Source organism: Somniosus microcephalus, chromosome 6 (assembly GCF_052327205.1).
Source record: "Somniosus microcephalus isolate GS21.2 chromosome 6, FLI_Smic_1.0, whole genome shotgun sequence".
Lineage (NCBI taxonomy): Eukaryota > Metazoa > Chordata > Chondrichthyes > Squaliformes > Somniosidae > Somniosus > Somniosus microcephalus.
In genome coordinates, this window is record NC_140992.1 from 241,356,226 (window position 1) to 241,383,051 (window position 26,826).

Below are 26,826 nucleotides of genomic sequence, written 5' to 3' on the forward strand. Positions count from 1 at the left end.
AGGACTGGAGTTGGTGGGAAGAGCTGGTGGGGCCTTGCACGTCGATAGTGTTATTGGGAAATCGCAGGTGCACTGCTCATGATTTTCTGTCCGCTGGCATTAAGGGACGTATAATTGTGTGGCAAGCACCCGGGATGTTCGGATTAGTCAGCCACTGCGTGAGAGGACCCACAGGTGGCGTGGAGCCTCCGAAAGTTCATTATGTGAGATTAAGGAAGGGAAAGATTTTGAATTTCACTTTAGCAATACAGTACAATAAATGAATATTACATTGGAGGAATATTACAGCTCGAGGAACAGCACCTCATCTTTCGATTAGGCACTTTACAGCCCCCTGGACTCAACATAGAGTTCAACAATTTCAGATCATAACCTCGGCCCCTATCATATATATATTTATAATATTTCTTATCCACACTTTTTGTTTGTGCTTTTTTCTTCTTCTCTCCCACATGGCAGCTGTCTTTCATTCTGCCAGCGCAATTCACACTTCATCTAGAGCCATCCTTTGTTTCTTAACCTGTCCCATTACCATCTCCTCTTGCCTTGAATATCTCTTAATGTCTCTTTACTTCTCCTGCCTTCCATCCCATCAGAGACCTTCCCTTTTGTTCTTTCATCCCCTCCCCCATTTCCCAGCCCCTAAACTTGCTTTAAAATCGGCTCCATTTCCTGCTTTTTTCCAGTTCTGATGAAAGGTCATCAACCTGAAACGTTAACTCTGTTTCTCTCTTCACAGATGCTGCCTGACCTGCCGAGTGTCTCCAGCATTTTCTGTTTTTATTACATTGGAGGTTTTTTTTTACCTTGGAATATGAGTTCAGGGGCCAGTGGTGGGTATATTGCAGTGGAGCAAGAGGGGGAGGAGAGGTGGGCTTGGGAATGCAGGGAGCATAAAAGGCAAATGGCTTGCAGTTGATACTAGCCCCGCTCCATCACATCAAAGTCAGCTAACTGGGCATGGTGGAGGAACAGTGCATGAGAAGGCACAGGCCCACCAAGAAGGTTGTGACTAAAATGTGTCTCCTGAGCCTTGAAGACCTACAGTTATACCAACCATTAGCTAAGCTCTACCGGTGTCAGAGATGTTCATCACTGCCCTTAACTTTAATGCCACAGGAATCTTCCAAAGATTCACAAATGGACATCACAGGAGTCAGTCACTTTGTTAATGGAACATCTGAGCCCTGAGATTGCAATGTTGACATTTTCAGTCCACATCCACCCATGGCACAGACCCACTCATACTGGTAGCACTAAAGGTCTGGCCAGAAGTGCAATTGGGGGAGGGGTGGGATTTAGGGTGAGTTAGCAATTCTTAATTGATTGCTGCTTGCCATTAAAGGAGAGTGCTTTGTTGCATATTTTGAGAAAGAATTTGTGGAAAACTCCATGGATAATAAAATGTAATTGTAATTTACAATATACTGGCCTAGAAATTCAGCTGTTTGCGCCAGCCGTTAGCGCCAGATTTCCGGCGCTAGCCACTTAGCGCCCGGGCACCGCCGGATCTGCGCCTACGCCAAAATTCAGGTGGGATTTAGCGCCGGCGCAAAGTGTTAGCGCCCGCTCAGCTGCGCGCGCATCTTATGACGTCATTTCGTCGTGCAACGCCGTTTGTGCGCCCCAAACTGGAAATTCAGATGCGCCCGGCCGATGTGGGCGTGGCGCTGCTAAGAACTGTGAAATGGAACTCAACAGAGGCCCTGTGGGATTCGGGGAGCGCTAATTAAAGGGCACATCCACTCACCCATAAAAGCCAGCCATTTCGCTGCAATGACTTTACTGCTTTGGATTTCTGCACAGAGAGCAAGGCACAGAGATTACTGATTTCGGACACCATAGGAGAGGTATTTTTGGCTTCTAGCCAGTGCTTTGACATTTGCATCCTTGTGATTTTGCTGTTTGGAACTTTGTAATGGGGGCTGCATGGGGGGCCAACCCTCAGTTGCTACATTTTGTGCGAAGGGCTCGCAGACGCTTTGAGAGAGGGCCAGGCATGCCTAGATGCAGAGGGGCCATTAGGCGTCGCCAACGTAGGCCTTACCCAGTCAGGCAATACCGGGAGCAGGTCTCATATCTCACCATGACTGCGGCGCATTGTGTTAAGAGGCTGCGCTTCAGAAGGGAGGTGGTTGGAGAGATCTGCCAGCTGCTTCACGCAGATTTGCAGCCACAGCTCATGTCCAGGACGTCTCTCTCGGTGGAAGTGAAGGTCACGGTGGCTCTCAGCGTTTATGCAAGCGGCTCCTTCCAAGCCGCTGCTGGGGACATTGCGAACATCTCCCAGTTCGCCGCGCATCGCTGCATCCGACAGGTCACCGAAGCACTTTTCGCGAGGAGGCACCAATTCATCTCCTTCCCCATGACCCAACACAAGCAGGAGCAGCGTGCAGTCGGATTTGCCAGGATCGCGGCCTTCCCCATGGTGCAGGGCGCCATTGACTGCACGCATGTGGCTATGCGGGCACCTATCCACAATGCCGAGCAATACCGCAACCGGAAGGGCTACCATTCCCTAAATGTGCAGCTGGTGTGTGACCACAGGCAGCGCATCCTAGCTGTCAATGCCCGCTTCCCAGGAAGCAGCCACGATGCCTTTATCCTGCGCCAGACTACTGTGGCTGACATGTTCCAGGCACAGCCTCCACCAAGGGGATGGCTTATCGGGGACAAGGGCTACCCTTTGTGCACATGGCTCATGACCCCGCTGCGCGCGCCCAGGACCCCAGCGGAGCTGGCATACAACGAAAGCCATCAAGCCACAAGGAACCTAATAGAGCAAACGATAGGCGTCCTCAAGCAACGGTTCCGTTGCCTGGATCGTTCGGGCGGGTCTCTTCAGTATTCGCCGGATAGAGTCTCCCAGTTCATCGTGGTGTGCTGCATGCTCCACAACCTGGCTATCCGCAGGACTCAGGCACTGCCACCTGACATTGCCCCACCACCTCAGGAGGACGAGCAGGAGGACCCTGAGGAGGAGGAGCACCAGGCCAGGAGGGAGCGACAAGGTCCAAGGGCCGTCCGCCGGGGGCTTATTGCTCGACACTTCTAGGCCCCCTGTCAGGGAATGGCCTGGGCCACTGAACGCAGCTGAAGGCAGCCGCTCCGCAAGCCCTCAGCCGGTTAACCCAACAACCACTTGAAACATGATACCTGCACATGGTGAATAAATAAACATCTTTATTTCAAAAACTCAGGGCCCTTCCCACATGGAAGAGCAAAACAGAGAAGACCCCCAAAAAACAGTCACAAACTTCTGTCACTCCCAAAACCTGGGGAGGACTAACAAAACATCAACATCCAAATGGCCTTCCTCACTGGCCTAACAAAAACAAGCCCCCCCCACAGCACAAACACCCCCATAAAACCAAACAACATAATGCCCCCCAGAACAGAAGCCCCCGCATCACCCAAACCCTCGCTCACCACACTCTATTCGGTGTGGCGAGAGGGCGAGTCCATCGACAGCCGTCTTTTGCCCCGGCCCGTCCTGCTGCTGCGCCTCAAGCTGGGCCGTGAGGCTGTGGCGAGGCTGGGGGAAGGATCTTCAGGGCGACAAGGCGTCTCGCCAGATGCCCTTGGGGGTCGGCCTACACAAGGGCGGGCCCGGGAGGGGCCGGCTGGTGGCTGCTGCAGCTGTGGGTGGCCCTCTTCACTGCCTGCAGCAGCTCCTTGCACCCTGGCTGGGGGAGTGGCAGGCTCGCCTGCACCAATGGGGACAAGGTGGGTGATGCCAGGTGCGCGCTGCTCGCCAGACACACGTGCACTCGGGCGGCCTGGCCGGGGAGCAAGCGCGCCAAACTGTTGGTCGCCAGACCGGTGTGCGGCAGCAGGGCGGCGGCTGGCCTGGCGACGCCTCCGCACCAGTGCGAGGGTGGCAGAAGTCAGTGCCCCAACTGCGCCGGCATGTGCCCGCATCTGCAGTGCCATTGTCTGCCCAGCACCTCTCAGCTGGCGACTGGCGTGCTGCGCTGCCTCGAGTTGTTGCACCCCCCTCTCATGCGCTGCCACAAGGAGGTCCACCCCCCTGGCATGCGCTGCTGCGATTTGCTCCAGCCCCCTGGCCTGGGATTGGCCGAAAGCCACCACACTTTGTGCGAGGCTTTCGATGGCGTGAGGCATCTGTGCCACCACCTCCATGAATTCGACGTGCCGCCGCTCCGACGTCGCCGACATCTCGTCCAGGAGGCGCACCTCCTGGGCGACGTCCGAGTCCGGACTGGAGGGCGCCTCCCCCCTCTGGGCAGAAGGCTGGCGTGCCGCCGGAGCCTTGCCGCGTGTGGCCACGCCACTGGGAGCAGGTTCTGCCCTCCCCTCCACCGCCTCCCCCCTCTGGGCAGAAGGCTGGCGTGCCGCCGGAGCCTTGCCGCGTGCGTCCATGCCACTGGGACCAGGTTCGGGGCTCCCCCCCGCCTCCCCCTGGCTCTCCGGCACGCCAGACGTCTCCCCTTCATTGCCATCTCCTGGAGCGGAGGAGGGTTCCCCCGAGGTGGCGCCTTCCTGCTGCTCCTCGACGTCCTCCTCCTCCGAGGGCCTGGCTGTGTGGGCTTCAGGGAGCACCTCCTCCTCACCAGCCGAAAGCAGGAAGGCACAAGTGTAGCTTTAGAGTGAGGACAGGCCAACAGCGAGGGAGGCCGCACTGGTGCATTATGCGCATTTTTCGGCCAGTGGGGAAGGATGTAGATCTGATGCGCGAGGGCAAGGAGAGAGGTGCACCCGGTCCTGTCCTTACCAGTGGGTTCCAGTATAGGGTCTGCGTCGCCGAGCGCCACAGGCCCAGTCACCGGGTGACGCAGGAGTCGGGCCACCCTCTCTTCCAGAACCATTAGCTCCTGGTAATCGTGAGGGCCTCCACCAGTGACACGCAGGCTCCTGGCATTCCTCGCCAGCTTGGCCTGCAAGAGAAAGGAGGGCGTCTAAGTACAGTGTGGTGCCCCGTTGGTATGTGTGAGTCCTCCCATGGTGGAATAGCTTGGACAGTGTGGTGCCCTGTTGCTGTGTGTGAGGCCTCCCATGGTGGAATAGCTTGGACAGTGTGGTGCCCTGTTGCTGTGTGTGAGTCCTCCCATGGTGGAATAGCTTGGACAGTGTGGTGCCCTGTTGCTGTGTGTGAGGCCTCCCATGGTGGAATAGCTTGGACAGTGTGGTGCCCTGTTGCTGTGTGTGAGGCCTCCCATGGTGGAATAGCTTGGACAGTGTGGTGCCCTGTTGCTGTGTGTGAGGCCTCCCATGGTGGAATAGCTTGGACAGTGTGGTGCCCTGTTGCTGTGTGTGAGGCCTCCCATGGTGGAATAGCTTGGACAGTGTGGTGCCCTGTTGCTCTGTGTGAGGCCTCCCATGGTGGAATAGCTTGGACAGTGTGGTGCCCTGTTGCTGTGTGTGAGGCCTCCCATGGTGGAATAGCTTGGACAGTGTGCTAAGTGCAGAAAGAGCTATTGATTAACATGCAAGTGCCATTGCAGCGGGAGGAGGGCTGGGCATTAGACCTTTGATGTCCCTTTGGCCCTAATGGGAGGTGCACATGCAAGGATGAGGGGGACACTGGAAAGGGTACTCACCTTGACCAGCCGACATTGGTCATTGTATTTCTTGCGGCACTGGTCCGCACTCCTGGGAACATCGGAGTTGGAGGAGACCCTCCGGGCAATTTTGGTCCAGGCCTCCCTGAACATGCTCCTGGGAGCCTTCCTGCCACTAGCCGGGCACACGACCCGTCTTCTCTTGCGTACCCCATGAAGGAGCACACCCAGCGCATGGTCAGAGAACCGCTGGGCTCTTTCACGGGCCCTCTCCATTACCTCCAGGCGTTGATTTGGGACACAACCAGTGCTGAGGCCTAGTTGCAGGGCTACAGCATGCAGGGCGTGGCTGCAGTCAAAGTTGACCCTTCCCCCTTTAAGAGCTGGCCGGCGTCAGGGTGTCTGCTGACACTCAGCACATGATCGCACCTGCGCTGCGCCCGGAATCGGCGTTATCAGGCCGCATCGCCGGATTAGCGCCTGAACACAGGGTTCCAACGCCTATTGCAGCGCTCGGCCAAAAAGTTGGCCAAATCTACTGAATTTCGGCGAGGTCGCCTGCACTTTCCGGCGGCCGCTAAATTTGCCGAGCGCCCGACTTTAGCGCCGCAAGAGCGTCCGAACTGAATTTCTAGGCCACGATCTCTCCCATCCTACTCACTTTTTGTTTGTGTGTTTATTTTAAGTAACATAAAAACAAGACAACAAAGATAACTGATGGTGATGTATGAGTCAGACATTTGATCCTGCTAGCTGCAATTGTGGTGATATCTGTTCTTATTATAGTGACTTCTGGCCACCTAATAAACCTCCAAATGGATTTCCTTTCCTGCTGGTCTGAGACCAGTATCACACAGTGTGAAGGACAGCTGGGAAGTCCCAGGTTATTACTGGTTGTTGTGAATCACACTCTGTTCAACAAGCAAGATTTCTGCTGTTATTTTAATGGTAGAAGGTTGCAGATGGAAACATTGCTTTCTCATAATATTAAAGAGATTCTGGAGCAATTTGATCGAGTTTCCAGGAGATCCAATGGGCCACCTGAGAGTTTTTAAAACCTGGTTCCAATCTGTGCTCCACATAATGTCAAACACCTGGAGGAGGTGTCACACCACCTGGCTTTAATTCATTCTGGAGTCAGAATGATGCAAATGTGACAATATAGCTGCAAATCTCAAAAATGACCCTGTTGGAAAGTAACATACTTCAACCGTTAGGAAGGCATGTGGTCAAAAATTGATCAGGGTTCTAACTGTCTCCTGCTAAGACTCCCCTCTTTCCAGGAGTTTCCTATTTGCCTGGTAGGGGACAGAACTTCCACCTGCCCTTACAAGGCAAATAACAGCAAGGGGGCAGAGCAAAGCAGCGTGAACTCCTGGGCCATCGGACAATGTACCATGAACAATTTTCACCTGAAAAGAGCTGAATATCAGCTAATTGTTGATATCACTCTGTAACGCCCGAGGAGCTCCTGCTCCTTTAGATAAGTCAGCTGCTGCCACATATCGCTGACTGAGTTGAGACATATCGGCATCCAGAAGAGTGAATGTGGGCTCCAACAATGGGGTTCATAGTATAGCCTCCCCCCCCACCACCGCCAAAGAAAAGAATTTTTAAAAAGTAAATATCATCTCCATTACACAGAGGCTGGATGTGGCTGGCCCATTGTTCCACAGGACTGGGTGAGTGCAGAAGCTGCCAGCCACCATGGACAGACAGGGACCACAGATATGCCCAAACCGCCGCTTGTGCAAGCCTGTCCCTTGGTAATGAAGTGCTCCCTTGCTAATCTGGCAAACTCCGCCGAGGTCAATAACAACAACAACAACTTGTATTTAAATAGCGCCTTTAATGTAGTAAAACGTCCCAAGGCGCTTCACAGGAGTATTAAATGACCAAAAAAAACCGCTGGAAGACACTGCGGATTTTCAGCACCAACTGTTTTTATTGTTTAGCTTACTGCGGGAACATGCAGTTTTGAAATGCTTCCTGAGAATGAGTACTACACTGGTCAAGCATATTGGTATGCTAAAGGCTGCTGGGCTGAATGGCAGGATATGAGTTTGTGCTCATGAAGCACTTATGTACTGATGGCAAGTTCCTAATCATGGTTGTCCATTGCAGGATGTGGTGAGCAACAGTGTTAAGCACAGTTTAAGTAGGCCACAGGGCAAGCAAACAAAATATCGGTACACTAATTGCAACTGTTGACAACAAATATAAAAATGGATTACTCACCTGTGCTTGAACCTACACACTGGAATGTTTGAGGGTACTTCTGACACATCCTTTGTATAACATCAATCTGCTCCAGGGTCTGTCTCACAGCATCCTTGTACTGGGAGTTACATGGTGTAAACGCTGACCAAAACTGGAAGAAGACTATGCATCATTTTCCAATTTAGAACTTTAACAAACTAAATTAGCTAAATGTTGATGTGCAATAATCAATCTTATACCATGGGCATTAGGGAGTAATGTCAATAATATAATTAGGATATTTGTAATGTATTATCACATGGTTTGTCACATGGTTTAGTATGAGCATGCTCAGTTCGCTCTAGCCTAGTAAACAAGCACCTTGACTAGCAACTCATCATGTCTCTGTCCTTCATTTGTTCTACCCACATATATTACATTTTTGGTGACAAGGATGGGATCCCAAAGCCATTTTTAGGGATCATGGACGGACACAGTGTTCAACCTTCGAGTGGACAAGTTTAAGGTGAATTTGTGACACCTAAACTGAATTTTGCGATGTTTTACTGTTAATGCTGATGCAGAGTGGTCTGTGCTTCGCCTTCACATGTATGTTTCCACAGCAACATTGGCGTTGGTTCTTATGTTCACAGGTAGCGCTGAGTCACTGTTCGATGGAATCAGAACAATCTTGGCCGCGCCTACGGGATTCATCGGAAGCCTCAGCATGTATGACCGAGTTCGCGAGCCATTCAGTTCTTACATTGAGCGGATGGAGATTTTTTTTAAGGCCAATAACATGATTGAGACCGAAGGTGCAGATGAGAATGTTCAAGCTCAAAATAAAGTAATTCGTGAACGGAAGAAAGCAATTTTTCTAACGGAGATCGGGCCAGCTGTCTACCGAACTTTGACAAACCCACTCGCACCAGGGAAAGTGAAGGATGCGTCGTTTGAAGACATTGTTGAGAAACTCGAGGACCATTTCAACCCAAAAGTCATTAGAAATAGCAGAGAGCTATAAGTTTGGTACCAGAAACCAAAAACAAAGTGAAACCATCAGTGAGTACATTGTAGCTCTTAAAAACCTGTCTTTGCATTGTAACTTGGTTCAACACCAAAACCTTCTGTAAGGAGATCAGGAAGGCTCTGCAAACCTGTTATTAAACTGGATTTGTAATTCATTTAAAAGAAAAAAAAGCTAGGAGTTTTTGTTGTGGTATATGTAATGCTGGGAAAGGTGGGACCATAGTTTTGTTATATTTGAGAGGGGAATATGTACATTTTTTTTAAGAGGAAAGCAGTGTAATGTGTTATCAGATGGTTTGTCACATGGTTTAGTATGAGCATGCTCAGTTCACTCTGGTCTAGTAAAGCAAGCACATGAACTAGCAACTGGTGTCTCTGTCCTTCATTTACTCTACACACATATATTACAATATTCAGCTCCTTTTAGGGGAACATTCTGCATGGTACATTGGAAGAAACAGGCTAGATGGGCTAAATGGCCTTTTCTCACTCCATTACATCTTATGTTCTATGTTCTTACAGAAGAATGATGTTTTATTTATTTCTGCGTAGTGCTCCATGAGTGACAACAGATTGAGAGGTGCTATTTTCACGCTAGGTGCAGTTGACAAAGACAAAGGCCAGGATATTTCCATTGGAATCATCAAATGCTAAGGTGAAATTTGTCTCAGTGATCCTAACATCACTGAAGAACCAGCTTCAGCTACTTCTCTCCTATGATTGCAAGGGGAGCCAGGCCCAGGCCTGAAGATCCCTCATGTGCTGGCGGTAGAGGGGATTGGAAGGACGTAGCCTTATTGTAACTATCCTGAGAGACAGAGATATCTGTTACCACTCTTTGCAGCCCACTAGTAGAGGGCAAGGGCTCAGTTGGTCTAATGGCTGGCATGAGAGCAAGACAAATAAGCTCCAAATATGTCCTGGAATGCCTGTGAAATTGTCCTGCTAAGGCTGTCGTGCAAGGCATCTATTGAAGCAGTCATAGCTGCCACTCCATAAGTATTATGTCCGTGTATAATTGAGACACGGACTGCAGGAGTTGATTATAACAAGTCTTTACTGAATGGAGACAACCTGGAAACTGAAACTACAGAAGCCTGCTAGGGCCTTTTATACAGGGGTGGTCACTGCTGGTACTGCAGTCTGAGACCAGTTATTCCCTTAAAGGTACATACACAACAATTCCTCCCCTTTTAGATAAACAGTACATAACATTCATTTAACAACTAAATAATAACTAATTACAATTACAATTACGGTTGCTAGATACATTGGTTGAAGTTAAGCAATTATAAGTTCAGTCTTTGAGGAGCCTTCCTGATTCTGTCTGGATAATGCCTCTTTGGGATATCAGGTTCGTCTGCCAAGGTTGAGTCGGGATCAATGTCGTTGTTTGGTTCGTCTGCTTCCAATATCACCGATTCTGCGGTAGATGCAATTGGTACTTCGGTTACATCGCCAGGTGTATCAGATCGTGGTGTGGAGTTGACGTTTTCCAGTGACTCTAGAATCTGGTCAGCATGGCGTCTTACAATGCTCTCTCCAACGTCCACGGTATACATTAGAGGTCCTTGCCGTGTACAGATCGTTCCTGGCTGCCATTTCTCTGTGCGGTAGTCCCGGGCCAAAACTGGTTGACCTATCTTAAAACTCCTGGTCGGCCTTTCATTCATATTCTTAAACTGCCTGTTCTCCACATCTCTTCTGACGTTTGGCTTAACCAAATCCAAGCGGCATCGTAGTCTTCGATTGAAGAACATCATGGCTGGAGTTTGGTTGGTAACCACATGTGTCGCATTCCGGTAGGCAAACAAGAAGTTATCCACCTTGTGTTGTAGGGGTATATCTTCATTACACATTGCCTTGATAGCCTTCTTGAATGTTTGAACAAACCTCTCGGCCAATCCATTAGTGGCTGGATGATATGTGGCGGATGTGTAATGCTTAACACCATTGTTCTTTAAGAACCTCCGGAACTCTTCAGACACAAACTGTGGTCCATTGTCAGAGCAAATCTGTTCAGGCAGCCCATTCCTGGTGAATATGGTTCATAAGACTGTGATAGTTTTTTCTGTGGTGGTTGAGGACATTTTTATTACCTCTGGCCACTTTGAATGTGCATCCACCGCAATTAAAAACATCAAGTCCATAAAGGGACCAGCAAAATCAATGTGCACCCTTTGCCATGGGGATGAGGGCCACTCCCATGGATGTAGAGGGGCTTGTGGTGGGGCGTTTTGGACCTTCTGGCATCCTGTACAGCTCTTGGTCATCTCTTCAATTTCTCTATCGATTCCCGGCCACCACACAAACGCTCTGGCTAAGTTCTTCATTTTTACCCCTCCCAGATGACCCTCATAAAGCTCATTGAGCACTCTATCCTTCAATTTGGGTGGAATTACTACTCTGGATCCACACATCAAGGTTCCTCTGCACACTGACAGCTGTTCTCTTCTCGGCGAGAATGCTGGCAGCAGTGGTTCGCCATGTGCTGGCCATCCCTTCACCGTTAAATCATAGACCCAGGAGAGTGTCGGGTCATTTCGTGTTTCCTTTTCTATGTTTGCATTCGTCACAGGGAGACATTCAACTATAGTCGAGTGGAATAACTCCACTGGATCCACTGCCAGTTCTTCTTCCACCGTCGGCAACGGTAGGCGCGACAATCCATCAGCATTCCCATACTGTTTAGTTCCTTTGTACTCAATGTCATATTGGTGTGCCCCTAGGAAAAGGGACCACCTCTGTAGCCGTTGTGCCGTCATTATCGGTACGCCCTTCTGAGGGTTGAAAATGGAGACGAGAGGTTGATGATCAGTTAGTAGAGTAAATTTCTGACCGTGCAGGTAGTGATTGAACTTCTTTACCCCCCACACCAGGCTGAGGGCCTCTCTGTCAATCTGGGCGTAGTTACGCTCAGCTGAAGTTAACGAGCGTGACGCAAAAGCTATCGGCCTCTCTGAACCATCAAGGAATTTATGTGACAGTACCGCCCCAATGCCGTAGGGGGACGCATCACACGCCAGTCTTATCGGTAGTGATGGGTTGTAGTGAGCCAATACTTCTCTTGAAGTGATTAGGTCCTTACTCTTCTGAAAGGCCCGCTTACATTCATCGCTCCATTTCCATGCTACTCCCGTTCGTAGTAGGGCGTTCAGTGGATGCAGAATTGTGGACAAATTCGGCAAAAACTTATGGTAGTAATTCACCAATCCGAGGAATGACCTCAGTTGCGACACATTTTCAGGCGCTGGAACCTTAAGTACCACTTCAATTTTGTCAGGGGACTTATGTAACCCCTCTTCATCAATCACGTGGCCACAATACGATATCTGTTTCTTAAAAAACTCGCACTTGGGGCAATTGGCTCGTAGCCCATGTTCACGTAGTCTAGTGAGAACCTGCTCTAGGTTGGCAAGGTGTTCACTGTCATCTTCACCTGTCACTAGGATGTCGTCCAAGTAACACTGAGTCCCCGGAATCCCTTGCAGGACTTGTTCCATCGCTCTTTGCCATATCGCCGGAGCTGATGCTACTCCGAATACCAGTCGATTATACTGGTAAAGACCTTTGTGAGTGTTTATCGTGAGATAATTCCTAGAGGATTCTTCAACCTCCATCTGCAAATATGCTTGTGCTAGGTCAATTTTAGTAAAACGCTTCCCTCCAGATAGTGAGGCGAAGATATCTTCTATCCTTGGAAGAGGATATTGTACTGTGTGAAGGACTGGGTTCACCGTCACCTTGAAGTCCCCACAGATGCGAACCTTCCTTGGCTCCTCAGACTTATTGTTTAACGTTTTCTTCATGACAGGAACGATGGGTGTTGCCCACTCGCTCCAGTCTACCTTAGATAACACACCTGCATTCTCCAGATTCTCCAGCTCTGCCTCGATGGCTGGGCGAATTGCATATGGTACCGGTCTTGCTTTGAAAAACTTGGGAATTGCATTCTCCTCTATTTTTATCGAGGCGGTTACGCCTTTAAGAGTGCCCAGTTCTTGTTGAAATACCTCTTTGGCGTCAGCTAAGATTGTTGACAATCGTCCAGGAGTGACGTCGTCATCCTTTTTACCAGCCACCGTCAGTGCCTGAATGGAGTGCCAGTCTAAACTTATCTTTCTGATCCATTCACATCCCAATAACGGTGGTCCACCATCTTGCAGAATGTAGAGATACAATTTCCATATTTTCTTGCCGTTGTATTCGACAGGCACCCTTATTTTTCCTCTGGGGTATACTTTTTGCCCCGTATACGTCCTCAAGACAATGGATGTCTCTCTCAAGGGTATGTGTGAGAATAGCCGCTCGTAGTCTCGTCGATTCATGACGGCTAGAGCTGATCCTGTATCCAATTCCATTTTGACTTGGGACCCTGCTATCGAGAGGGTGACCCAAATGGTTAGGTGATCCTCTTTTGCGATTACGTTGTGAAGTTTGAGACAGCTTAGTCTCTTGTTCCCGGGTTCACTATCGCTCATCTGGTCTTCGGAACTACTGTCCGTCATCTTTTGTACTTTCCTGTACTGTTCCTTATTAGCCTTTTTGTTATCATTGGTCTTCTTCCCAGACCTGCAAACTCATGCAATGTGTCCCATCTTTCCGCATTGCCTGCATATTTTGTCCTTGGACCAGCAGTCCTTCTGGTCATGGTTTGTTCTGCCGCAGTGATAACATTTTGCAAATCCCCGTGTCATTTCGTGGGTGCCGTATTCCTGTGGCTTTTGTTGTATTTCCGCAGCTCCCCTTGCTGCTGCTTCATACGATACTGCCACACTGAAAGCCTTATCTAGCGTCAGCTCTTTCTCTGAGAGTAACCTCTTCTGGGTTCCTTCACTCAGGAGTCCACAGACAAATTTGTCCCGTAAGGTATCTGCCAGTCCTGCTCTGAACTGGCAGTGTTTTGATAGCTTGCGTCGTTCCGTAAGGTAATCAGCATTGCTCTCATTTTTATGCTGATTTCTCCTGTGGAATTTAAATCTTTCTGCTATCAGCAGCGGTGTAGGATTTAGGTGTTCCTGTAGGATAGCAACAATTTCGTTAAAACTCTTCACCTTCGGTTTGGCTGGAGTAATCAGGTCCCGCAATAGGCCGTACGTTCTTGCGCCCATTAAATTTAGCAATACCGATGCCTTTTTCTCATCGGCTATTTCGTTTGCCTCGCAATATACCTCGACTCTTTCCACATACGTGGTCCAGTCTTCTATTGCATTATCGAAGGCAGTGATATCGCCAGTCTTTGGCATCTTGAAAATCTAAGATGGCGCCTCCCGCGCTTTGCCTTCGTCCCCGATGGATCAAAATGGCGCCTCCCACGCTTTTCCTTCTTCCCCGCCGAGTTAAGATGGCACCTCCCGCGCTTTCCCGCTGCTGCCGACGCTGTTGCTGGCGATTATATTTATTTTACTATCGTGTAATGGCGACGCCCTATGGTCTCCGCGCCTCCCCGATTGCTGCTGCCAACGCCGCTCTCCGCGGTATTTTAATTTTTCTATCGTGCTTCAATATTTGCTCCGTTAATTGAAGAACCATTCCCGTCATGGAGCGGACCCTCTGGGACACTTCCCTCCCTCTTCTTTGGTCCGAACGCTGCCCGGCTTCGAAGCACCGGCCGCGCCCTGTGTGCTCCACCCTCTCTCTCTTTGCTTCCTGACTCGCTGCCCGGCCCCGTTGCAGAGCCACCCGATCGAGCTCTAGCCCGCCGCAGCCCAGGAAGGATCAGTGCACTTCCTGCCACCAGCCCGATTAGCTGGGAAACCACAGACTGGAGAACCAAGCCTGGCTCTCGACAGTCTCTCCTGCACTTTTCAATTCGATGATTTGGAGGGCGGTTGCCCACGGTCGACGCCCATTTCTCGAGTTCCTTTGGATTATTTTTTTCTTCTTTCTTCTGGCTTCGACCTTCAATAACATCGTCTGAGGTGCTGCCGAGTTGCAGGTAAGTTCGTTTCTTACTCGTCGCCAGTATTATGTCCGTGTATAATTGAGACATGGACTGCAGGAGTTGATTATAACAAGTCTTTACTGAATGGAGACAACCTGGAAACTGAAACTACAGAAGCCTGCTAGGGCCTTTTATACAGGGGTGGTCACTGCCGGTACTGCAGTCTGAGACCAGTTATTCCCTTAAAGGTACATACACAACAATAAGTCACTACTGTCCTCAGAAACTTCTGAGACCTTCTTGTTGCAGATACTGCCCGGACTACTCCATTTTCAGGGGTGTTCTGCGTGGCCTAACATATGTCCTGCATAGCGCTGCAGATGCAGATAGTGGATTCCTCCAACTTATCCAAATCTGCAGCACTTGCATGGTAACCATCCCCACTGTCTGCATACGAGGTTGACACTCCCAAATCATTGTCCTTTTGAAGAATGGTCCCCCGAGATTGGAGTCACAGCTTGTTCATGAGATTTCCCTTGGGAGGGTAAAGAGAGGAAATTTGTTTTAGAAGGGTTGACTATCATGGGGCAGTAATTCCTCCCCAAACGCGTGAGTACGGAAGGGGTACTCACGCATCTGGCCGGAGGAAATGCCGGTTTTCAGCATGCGCTGAAAACCGGCATTTCCTCTCCTCTAACCCAAGAGTTGAAGAGGCTAGCGCGTGCGCTGTAGGGGGCAGCGCGTGCGTCTTGGATTTCCTCTGTTTTGGGGGATTTGCGCATGTCTAAAGGCCTCCGGTCTTTACGCTTGTAAAAAGCACACGTAAGTATTTATTTTTACAGGTAAGTGGTGTTTTAGTGCAATTTAGAATTTTTTTTCCACAGGTTTATTATTTTAAAGAATCTACAATAAGGTAAGTTTAGTTTTAGACCCTTTTTATTAAAAATTTATTTTTTCAAAAAAAAAATTATTGTTTAAATTATTTTTTTTAACTTATTTATACTTAATTTAATGATTGGGATGTTTTTTAAATTTTTATTTAAAGTTTAAGTAGTGTTTTGGGGTGCAGTACTTCTCATGAGTTTGACAGTTCTTACTCTCAAACTTATGAATGAAGTTTCCCCTCCCCTGATTGGCTGAACAGTGCTCACCTGATCCCAGCTGACACATCGCACTAACTACGCCGCTGGGTCAGGTTAGCACAGCGCGCCGACATCAGAACCGGGCCACTGACAGGAAATCCACTGCGGGCCAGGTTTCAGATGTCGGCGCGCCGGGTAAGTGCACATCGGGGGCTTGCCGCGCGTGCAAGCCCCCGACACCAAGTTCTGGGCCCATATGTCACTTTGAAGATGGTGCAGCTCAGTGATGCACCAGCTCTAAACTTTGAACATCTGGAAATAGCAGCAATCCAGTCTACTTTACCTTGTCCCTGTGCATACTAATCTGTTCCTGGCAGCGCACCTCTTACTTTCCCATCTCCCACTGCCTCTCCTGTGTGTCTTCTGAGGGCTTGTACTCCTTTCTCCTCATTTACACTTAATGTTCCCATTCTGGCTGATCCTCCCCCCATGGCTGTCCTTTGGTGCTGATTGTGGGCAACCTTTCTCTTTGCAAGCAGAAAAAACACGAGAGCAAATCTGATTAGCAACTACATTTTCTTTCACCGAGGTGTCTGCATCCACACCATGGTGATATTGCTTTTAGGTGCGGACTAGTTTTAATAATTTCTCGTTTGACACTGGCACTTCCACTCTTGCATCAGGCTCTGAGAGAATACTCAGTGGTTATGGTGGGAAAGAGGTGTGTGAGGAGTTCATGAGGTTTCTTGTGAATATTAAAATTTGACATTCACCCATTTATTTACTCTGTGAGGTTTATGGTAGGTATGGAGGTGAGTCATGCCTCTATCATTCTTACAGGAAGTGCATGGGGACTTGTGCCTTTACTTAACTTGGCCAATCTTGTGAGGTCACTAAATCTTTTCTGGCACTGTGTTACAGTACATAGGGTGGTGGAGGTACCATTGACTGCCTCTGCCACTTCCCTTTATAGCACTTGCCCCGCTCTTTTACAGGGCGCCCTTCTGTTAAATCAAAAAAACTCAAGAGATTCAAATAACTGAAAGTAGTTTCTAGCCAACTATATTCCAGTTCAGGCGAAACTCCATCTATTCACTCACCTGCCTTCTCACTCTGCTGGTATCTTGAAACATCCTTCCAATAACTTTTATATATGTTCATGTGGAAATCAGTACAGGCAAATTCCAATGCCATTGCTACAAATTTTAGTCAAACTCCTAAAAAATCCATTACAAATGGCTTGGTGGCCCTTAAGATTGTGAGATGTTTTTCTGTGTTAAAGGCATTATATAAATGCAAGTTGTTGCTGTTTTCAGGCAGCTAATTGGAGTGCTCATCTTGAGCCAGCGGGACAATAAGGAAAACTGCCAGCACCAGTTTTGGCTCACAGGAGTGCTCTTCATGTCAACTGATTACAGGTGACATTGGCCCAGAAATTCGGGTCCCCATGGGTGAGTACGCATGGGGTACTCACGCGTAGGCCCAACGAAAGTGCTGGTTTCGTGCATGCACTGCGCATGCGCGGGAAACCGGAACTTCCGTTCCCTTGAAAGAAGAGGTTGACAGGTGGAACGCGTGCGCCGGAGAGGCAGCGCGTGCGCATCGAACTTACGTTTTTTTTCCAGGTTTTTCCGGGAGGGTAAGTCTCCAGGAATTACTTTTAAAAAGCAGGCGTAAGGCCTGCTTTTAACAAGGTAAGTGGTGAATTAATTAAAATTAAAACATTTTTTCCACAGGTTTATTATTTTTAAATACTTTAAAGGTAAGTTTATTTTTAGCCCCGTTAGAAAATGTAATAAATTTTTCCAAAATTTTAAATTATTGTTTAAAATAGTTATTTCATGTAATTTATAGTTATTTTAAAAATGTGATGTTTTTAAAAAAAATTATTTGAAGTTTTAGTTATGTTTTGGGGCTTATAGTATTTATAGGTTTGACAGCTCTTCCTGTCAAATTTATGAATGAAGCATTCCCTGCTACCATTGGCTCTCCATGGCCCACGTGATCCCAGGGGGACGCTTCGAACTAACTGCGCCCCTGGGATACGCAAGCACTGCGCGCCAACAGTTGGAGGAGGCCCAGGATCGGAATCCCACGCGGGCTCACAGCTCAACGGCTGGCGCGCTAGGTAAGTGCAGGTCGGGGGCTTGCACCCGTGGAAAGCCTCCAACCTGAATTTCTGGGCCATTGATAATGATAGAAATGTCCAAGGCTCTGGTGTTAGGAAGTCCACACGGAAAGTGGCTACTTTGGGATAGCTTGACATGAACAGAGAGCATTATGGGTGAATTCTTTGAGAATTTTCAGCCACATCGTTTATAAAATGTGGTCATGATGCTTATGTGTGATGTCAGCCTGATGAAAATGAGTTTGACTGTTCACCATCCTCCCTGCCTGGCATAAAGTTAGTGCGTCTTTAAAATGAATGTTAGTAATACATAAAAGTTGTGGCTGCGCGAGAGGGAGAGAGAGGAAAAAATAATAAAGCCGAGCAAAGGGAGGAGGGAGGAGGGGGGGGGGCGGAAAAGCATACACAGAATAAAACCAAGGAAGTGTCGTGGGATCTGGTAGAATAGCGGCGGCAGTGCGGACCTGGGAGGAGCGGCGAGGCGGCGGTATAAAGAGAGCCTGAGGCGCAGGTAGGCCCCACAGCAGCGGCAGTGCGGACCTGAGAGGAGCGGCGAGGCGGTGGCGGCGGTATAAAGAGAGCCTGAGGTGCAGGTAGGCCCCGCAGCAGCAGCAGCGGCGGCAGTGCGGACCTGGGAGGAGCGGCGAGGCGGCGGCGGCGGTATAAAGAGAGCCTGAGGCGCAGGTAGGCCCCGCAGCAGCGGCAGTGCGGACCTGGGAGGAGCGGCGAGGCGGCAGCGGTGGTACCAACTCAGCACCGGCAGAATTTTCAAAGAGTGACGTCAGAAGTCAAAAATGACGTCGGCACAAGGGGAGGGAGCTGATTGGTGAGTATCTGGTAAGTGTTTTTACTTGGCTTTCTGAAAGTTTTTAAGTTTATTCCAGCTAGGTTAGTAAATTAGAGGTTAATTAGAAGTATGGCAGGGCAGCTCACACCCGTGGAATGCACATCCTGTGCCGTGTGGGAAGTCCTGGACACCTCCCGTGGTCTGGACGACCACATGTGCGGGAAGTGTCGCCAGTTACAGCAGCTCGAGCACCGGGTTACGGAGCTTGAGCAGTGGCTGCAGCCACTGCTGTGCATCCGCGAGGCTGAGAGCTACATGGATAGCATGCTTCGGGAGGTGGACACCCCGCAGCTTAAGAGTGTGCAGGCAGAGAGGGAATGGGTGACCATCAGACAGAAGAGGAGGACCAGGCAGGTAATGCAGGTGTCCCCTGAGCCCATCTTGCTCACCAACCAGTATTCGGTGCTGAGTACTGGTGAGGGCAATGGTTCCTCTGGGGAGTGCAACCAGAGCCAAGTCCACAGCAACATGGAAGGCTCAGCTTCACAGGCGGGGGGCAGGGGGGAAGAGGAGAGGGAGAGCAATAGTGATAGGGGATTCAATAGTTAGGGGAGTAGACAGGCATTTCTGCGGCCGCAGACGTGACTCCAGGTTGCTATGTTGCCTCCCTGGATGTCACTGAACGGCTGCAGGGCATTCTGAGGGGGGGGGAGGGTGAACAGCCAGAGGTCGTGGTCCATATCGGTACCAACAACATAGGTAGGAAGAGGGATGAGGTCCTGCAGGCAGCGTTTAGGGAGCTAGGAAAGAGGTTAAAAAGCAGGACCTCAAAAGGTAGTAATACTACCAGCGCCACGTGTTAGTGAGTTCAGAAATAGGAAGATAGAGCAGATGAATGCGTGGCTGGAGAGATGGTGTAGGAGGGAGGGCTTTAGGTTCCTGAAGAATTGGAACCGTTTCTGGGGGAGGTGGGACCTCTACAAGCCAGATGGGTTGCACCTCAATGGGAATGGGACCAATATCCTTGCGGGAGGGTTTGCTTGTGCTGTTGGGGAGGGTTTAAACTAGCTTGGCAGAGGGATGGGAACCTAAGTATAGAGTCAATAGGGAGGGAAGAAAAACTGGAATTGGAAAACAAAAACGTAGAAAGTAAATCGGAAGGACAGTGGAATAAAGGGCTAGATAGTAGTCAACAAGGAGGTTTGCCTGTACTAAATGGTATATACTTCAATGCAAGGAGTATAACGAACAAGGCAGATGAGCTGAGGGCACAGGTAGATACTTGGGACTATGATATTATAGCTATTATGGAGACGTGGCTGAAAGAGGGGCAGGTATGGCAGCTCAACATTCCTGGTTACGGGATTTTCAGATGGGATAGAGAGGGAGGTAATAAGGGAGGGGGGGGTTGCGGTATTGATTAAAGAAACTATTTCAGCTGTGAGGAGGGATGATATGTTGGAGGAATCATCAAATGAGGCTATATGGGTCGAATTGAAAAACAAAAAAGGGGTGATCACACTGCTGGGAGTGCACTACAGACCCCCAAACAGTGAGAGGGAGATAGAAGAACAAATATGTAGACAAATTTCTGAGAAGTGCAAAAACTATAGGGCAGTAATAGTAGGAGATTTCAACTACCCCAATATTAACTGGGATAAAATTAGTGTGAAGGGTATAGAAGGTGCGGAGAATTCCTAAAATGCATCTAGGAGAACTTTTTTAGCCAGTATGTAGCAAGCCCAACAAGGGAGGGGGCGGTTCTGGACTTAGTTTCAGGGAATGAAGCTGAGCAGGTAGAAGGCGTATCAGTGGGGGAGTATTTTGGTGCTAGTGACCATAATTCTGTTAGATTTAAGATAGTTATGGAAAAGAATAAGGATAGACCAGGAATAAAAATTCTAAATTGGGGAAAAGCAAATTTTGCTAAGCTCAGAGGGGATTTAGCCATAGTGGACTGGAAACAGCTACTTGGTATGGTATGGCAGCTGTAGCTACTATGACCGGAAAGCCCTGCAGCGGGTAGTCAAAACTGCCCAACGCATTACCGGCACCCGGCTACCGACCATAGAGCACATATACCAGAAACGCTGTTTACGGAGGTCACGGACCATCATCAAAGACCCTACCCACCCCAGCCACAGCCTGTTCGCCCTCCTGCCATCTGGGAGATGCTACAGATGCATTCGCACCCGAACGACCAGATTTAGGAACAGCTTCTTTCCCAGGGCTGTCATCCTACTGAACTCCACAAATAAACTCTAAAGCCTGCACATCTGCCAATGCACTTTATTATGGTTATGTTTATGTTAATGTATTACAAGACAAATGAGTGTTGAATGTTTAAATGTCTTAATCTAAATGTACACTCTCAAGAGCCGCAAGCCCACATTTCGTTGTACTGCACCTGTGCGCTAACAATGACAATAAAGTTGATTATTGATTATTGATATTATTATTGAAGGTAAATCAGTGTCAGAGCAGTGGGAGGCATTCAAGGAGGAGATCCGGAGGGTTCAGACCAAACATGTGCCCTTAAAGAAAAAAGGTGGGACTAATAAATCTAGAGCCCCCTGGATGTCTGGAGACATACAGGGTAGGATAAAGAAAAAAAGGGAGGCGTATGACAGATACCAAGGGCTAAATACTCCAGAATCTTTAGAGGAGTACAGAAAGTGCAGGGGTGCAATTAAAAATGATATTAGGAAAGCAAAGAGAGAGAATGAAAAATTCTTGGCAAGTAAAATCAAGGAAAACCTAAAGATGTTTTATAAATATATTAAGAGTAAGAGAATAACTAAAGAAAGGATAGGGCCTATTAGAGATCATGAGGGTAATCTGTGTGTGGAGGCGGGAGACGTCGGTAGGGTTCTTAATGAATACTTTGCGTCTGTTTTCACAAAGGAGTGGGGCGAAGCAGACATTGCTATTGGGGGGGAGGAGTGTGAAATATTAGATGAAATAAACATAGTGAGAGAGGAAATATTAAGGGGTTTAGCAGCTTTAAAAGTGGATAAGTTCCCAGGCCCAGATGAAATGTATCCCAGGCTGTTAAGCAAAGTAAAAGAGGAAATAGCAGAGGCCCTGACCATCATTTTTCAATCCTGTCCGGCTTCAGGTGTGGTGCCGGAGGACTGCTAATGTGGTACCCTTGTTTAAAAAGGGAGAAAAGAATAGACCAAGTAATTATAGGCCAGTCAGCCTAACCTGGGTGGTGGGAAAATTATTGGAAAGAATTCTGAAGGACAGGATAAATCTTCATTTAGAAAGACACGGATTAATCAAGGATAGTCAGCACAGATTTGTTAAGGGAAGGTCGTGTCTGACAAACTTGATTGAATTTTTTGAGGAGGTAACAAGGAGGGTAGATGAGGGTAGTGCGTTTGATGTAGTGTGACATAAGAGAACTACTAGGCACTTGGTCTAAGTATTAAACAAGGCTTTAATTAACTGTTTTTCAACATGGAGATCTAGTTGTGTCCTTCACTAGTTCCTGCTAAAGAATGTCCTGAGCAAGCTGGGCCCATGCCCGAGTATTTATACTCTCCCTGGATAGCGCCACCAGCAGGCCGCCCAGTATCATTTCATAAGTCATTTCCACATGAATGACAAGATTCATGTCATAGTGTATATGGACTTTAGCAAGGCTTTTGATAAGGTTCCACATGGCAGACTGGTCACGAAGTTAAAAGCCCATGGGATCCAGGGCAAAGTGTCAAGTTGGATTCAAAACTGGCTTGGAGACAGGAAGCAGAGGGTAATGGTTGATGGGTGTTTTTGTGACTGGAAGGCTGTTTCCAGTGGGGTTCCGCAGGGCTCAGTACTAGGCCCCTTGCTTTTTTTGGTATATATCAATGATCTTGACTTGAATATAGGGGGTATGATTAAGAAGTTTGCAGATAATACTAAAATTGGCTGTGTGGTTGATACTGAAGAAGGAAGCTGTAGACTGCAGGAAGATATCAATAAATTGGTCAGGTGGGCAGAACAGTGGCAAATGGAATTCAATCTGAAGAAGTGTGAGGTAATGCATTTGGGGAGGGCTAACAAGGAAAGGGAATACACATTAAATGGTAGGACACTGAGTGGTGTAGAGGAACAAAGGGACCTTGGAGTGCATGTCCACAGATCCCTGAAGGTAGCAGGCCAAGTAGATAAGATGGTTAAGAACGTATACGGAATGCTTGCCTTTATTAGCTGTGGCATAGAATACAAGAGCAGGGGGGTTATGCTTCAACTGTATAAAACATTAGTTAGGCCTCAGCTAGAGAACTGCGTGCAGTTCTGGTCACCACATTACAGGAAAGATGTGATTGCACTAGAGAGGGTACAGAGGAGATTTACAAGGATGTTGCCGGGAGTAGAGAATTTTAGCTATGAGGAAAGACTGGATAGGCTGGGTCTGTTTTCCTTGGAACAGAGGAGGCTGAGGGGAGACCTTATTGAGGTGTATAAAATTATGAGGGGCATAGATAAAGTGGATAGATAGGACCTATTTCCATTAGCAGAGGGGTCAAAAACCAGGGGGCGCAGATTTAAAGTAATTGAGGGAAGGTTTAGAGGGAATTCGAGGGGAAATTTCTTCACCCAGAGGGTTGTGGGGGTCTGGAACTCACTGCCTGAAAGGGTGGTAGAGGCAGGAACCCTAACCACATTTAAAAAGTACTTGGATGTGCACTTGGGATGCTCTAACCTGCAGGACTACGGACCAAGAGCTGGGAAGTGGGATTAGGCTGGATAGCTCTTTGTTGGCCGGTGCGGACACGATGGGCCGAAATGGCCTCCTTCTGTGCTGTAACTTTCTATGATTCTATGATTTACATCTCGGAAACAGGCCATACACCCCAACTAGTCCATGCTGGCAATTATTCTCCATGCGAGCAAATAGTTTTAATCACATTTACCCACCCTGTTCCCCTATCCCTTCAATCCTTTTTCCTTCATCCACCCATCCAATCTAATCTTAAATGTTGAATATTAATGCGCAAATCAATTAATAAGCAAACTGAATACCTGTCCTCCTATAAGACCAGCTTTCAGCTTAGGGATGTTGGTGTGGGTTCCATTCAGGGAGTTCAGATCCACCTTGCTCAGTTGGTTGTTGTAACGTCGCAGAAGTTGCCAGGGCAAGTCATTGTGTCTGATTATGGAAAAAAGGGTCGCAAAGTTCAAATGTCAAGATGGGTTGTGACACGTTAGTTTGTATACACTTCCTTAGATTTTCTCATAAATTGGGAAACGTACAGAACTATTTAATTTCTGGTGTATTTTGAATAAAATATTGTAATTTTATTCAGGTGTTGAAAACCTCTTCAGTATTCAAAGAATTAAAAGTTGAGAATGAATCATGACTCTTATTGTGCAAGTGACTTTTCCTTTCCATTAACCTTCATGATCGAATTGAAATAAAGGGGGAATTGTAACATGGAGGAGCACGTGGGTTTAGGTGCAGGTGGGGGGTTAAAGCCAGCAAAAATGCGAGAGTGTCGGGAAGCTGACACCAACCCGCCAACATCCGCGTTCAACATGGGCGTATTAGGCTGGTTGTGCGCAGCCCCTCGGGAAAGGCAGGTCGCCTATTAACATATGCTAATCGCTCAATTGGAACGATATTTCAATACAGTTTTAACTTTAACGTCGCATCCACAGGTTACCCGGGCTTCCTGAAAGTTTGCCATTGAAAGCAAAGCGAGAACACAATGACAATTGAGGATGCTAGCAAAATACTGCGGATGCTGGAAATCCAAAATAACAACAGAAAATGCCTGAAAAACTCAGCAGGCCAGGCAACATCCGTGGAGAGAGAAATAGAGTCAACGTTTCAGGTCAAAACCCTTCGTCAGGACTGAAGAAACACAGGAAATGAAACAGATTAAAAGGCCAGTTTGGGGGTTGGGAAATGGGGATGAAAGAACAAAAGAGAAGCGAAGAGACATTAAGAGGTATTCAAAACGAGACCAGATGGTGATAGGACTAGTGGAGACAAAAGACGGCTCTAGATTAGGTGTAAAATGCGCTGATAGAATGAGAGACAGCTGACAATTGAGGAGGCTGAATAAAACTCATTCAAATACTGCAATAAGTACTCAGTACTCACAGCTGCTTTCTTACCAATTCGTGGGAAAGGGTTTGTTCACAGTACTTTTGCTGAGAGTTTACTTTCTACACTTTGGAGGTTTTCTGAATCAGATCAGGACAGGTGGCGCCTTGACTGCCTTAGATTCGACCTGGGATGAGGAGCAATATGACCATCAGCAACAGCATCAGGCCACTGCTGACAGATCTGGAGCTGGACATCACAAAGGGGAGCGCCAGCAGCAACAGGCTGATGTTGAAAAACCTGCAGCTGGACATCAGAGAGGGGAGCAGTGGAGAGGAGAGCAGAAGAGGGGTGTAGCTCGCAGGAGGCACTACCCCGCGAGACAGGGTGTACAGGCAGAGGCTGAGTTTCCTTGACGTGTCAGAACAACTGTTCTGGAGGCTCAGGTTGTTACATCAGGTGGTGGCAGACATCTGCAGCCTCCTAGAAGAGCTGCTCCCTACTGGACTTGTGACCAAGTGTTTCCAGTGGTTGTCAAAGTCACCACTGCCCTCAACTTTTCCGCCTCTGGCGCAGACATGTCCAGGATCTTCCAGTCAGCGGCCCACAAATGCGTAAGACAGGTGACTGAGGAGTTGTTTGCCAGGGCCGACAATTATGTGAATTTTGTCTGTGATGATGAGGATATAGAATGCAAAATATGGTAACAACTCGCTTCGCATAGCCAAGGACCCTGTCAATCTAAAATGGAGGATCCTGTCAGCATAAAATGGTGGTGAAATGTCGACATCGCTGAGTCACTTGCATATTGTAAGAAATGATCATGTTAACTCAAGAAACTGTGAAGGCAGCAGGAAGTAAAATAAAAGAAGCTAAACTGATCTGTGGCTGCTAATATGGCTGGCACCCACGATGTCACACCTTGCTGGTGGAAACAGTGTAGGGTGGAGTGCAGAGGTTATACAGACAATAGGCGATCAGAAAACACATTACCATGATTGCAAACGCATTACCATAATGATTAGGTGATCATGAAACCATTACCAGGATATTTACTTAACTATAAACCATTCAGTGAAATGTGACTTCTTTGTTTCATACTGCCAGGCCAGGAAATCAAATTAAATGTATACATGTACAGCTCGGGATTGGTGCAGACTGTACGATGTGTTAATGTCTTCTCAAATGCAAGTATAATAATGTGGCACACTGTATGAAAGATTGCTTGCTCTGGTTTAACCTGTCGGACTCTTCTGGAGTCAGGACTGTGCTGTATCAGAGTAAGTCTCCCGGGATGATAGAATAAAAACTGTTGAACTCAACCAGTATTCGACTCAGTGTTTGTACTGAACCAGATTGAGGACCAAAAGAATCCGTTTCAACATTTGGTGTCAGAAGTGGGATCTCAACGGACGATCACCGAGAATTCGCGAAATTAAGAGCCGAACTAGTTTTGGACGTGAGAGGAGGAAATGGGCCCCCGGAGTGAGTATGTTTAAATTTACCACCTCGGTTTTCCTCTGATCCGTAAGTCCGATAAAAGTTTTGCCACTCGCTAATTCTTGCGTGGTGTCCCGACGAGATCTGGGTCAATCTGGCGAATACTGTGTAAATTTAGGAAATAAGTATCCAAGTCGGGTAACACGCCGGCCTCGTATTTCACTTGGTCCGCTCAGGCTCCGATTGGACTAAAAAGTAGATAAGTAGTGATTTTAGAGAAAGAGAAAAAGAATACTTGAAAGAAAGTAAAAAGAGAGAGTCGGGGACTCTAGAGCTCGAGCAACTTGTACTCGGGGAGTGCAAGATAAGGGTCGTATAAGTTGAATAATTAGAGTTTAAGAATACCTGTACCAGGCGGTGACAGAGGCTAAATTTACGATTTGAATAATTAGGCTAAGAATACCTGTACCAGACAGTGACAGAGGCTAAAATTACTATTTGATGAATATAGATGACTCACTGTGTTTTTGTTTGGTCTAAGTATTGTAGTTATTGTATTGTGGTGTTTAGTTTTGTGTGCCGGTATCCGTGAAATATACGAGACACTTTTAAAAACGTAACTCGAATCCTGAAAGGGAGCCCTTAGTGTAAGAGAACCATGGGTAATTACCTAGACACAACAAGTGACGAGGGCAGTGCCTTACAAACATTGTGT

General features: G+C 47.9%; 1 protein-coding gene across 1 annotated transcript in view; it reads right to left on the bottom strand.

Annotated features, from left to right (window-relative positions):
• The window catches only part of dpep1 (dipeptidase 1), a 97,449-nt gene that overhangs the window by 49,330 nt on the left and 21,293 nt on the right, over nucleotides 1-26,826 (bottom strand). Inside the window, exons 2-3 of the mRNA XM_085991641.1 lie at nucleotides 23,645-23,771; nucleotides 7,761-7,893 (exon numbers count right to left, since the gene is read on the bottom strand). Of these exons, the coding sequence (XP_085847767.1) occupies nucleotides 7,761-7,893; nucleotides 23,645-23,771 (260 nt within the window). The remainder of the gene's footprint in view (nucleotides 1-7,760; nucleotides 7,894-23,644; nucleotides 23,772-26,826) is intronic.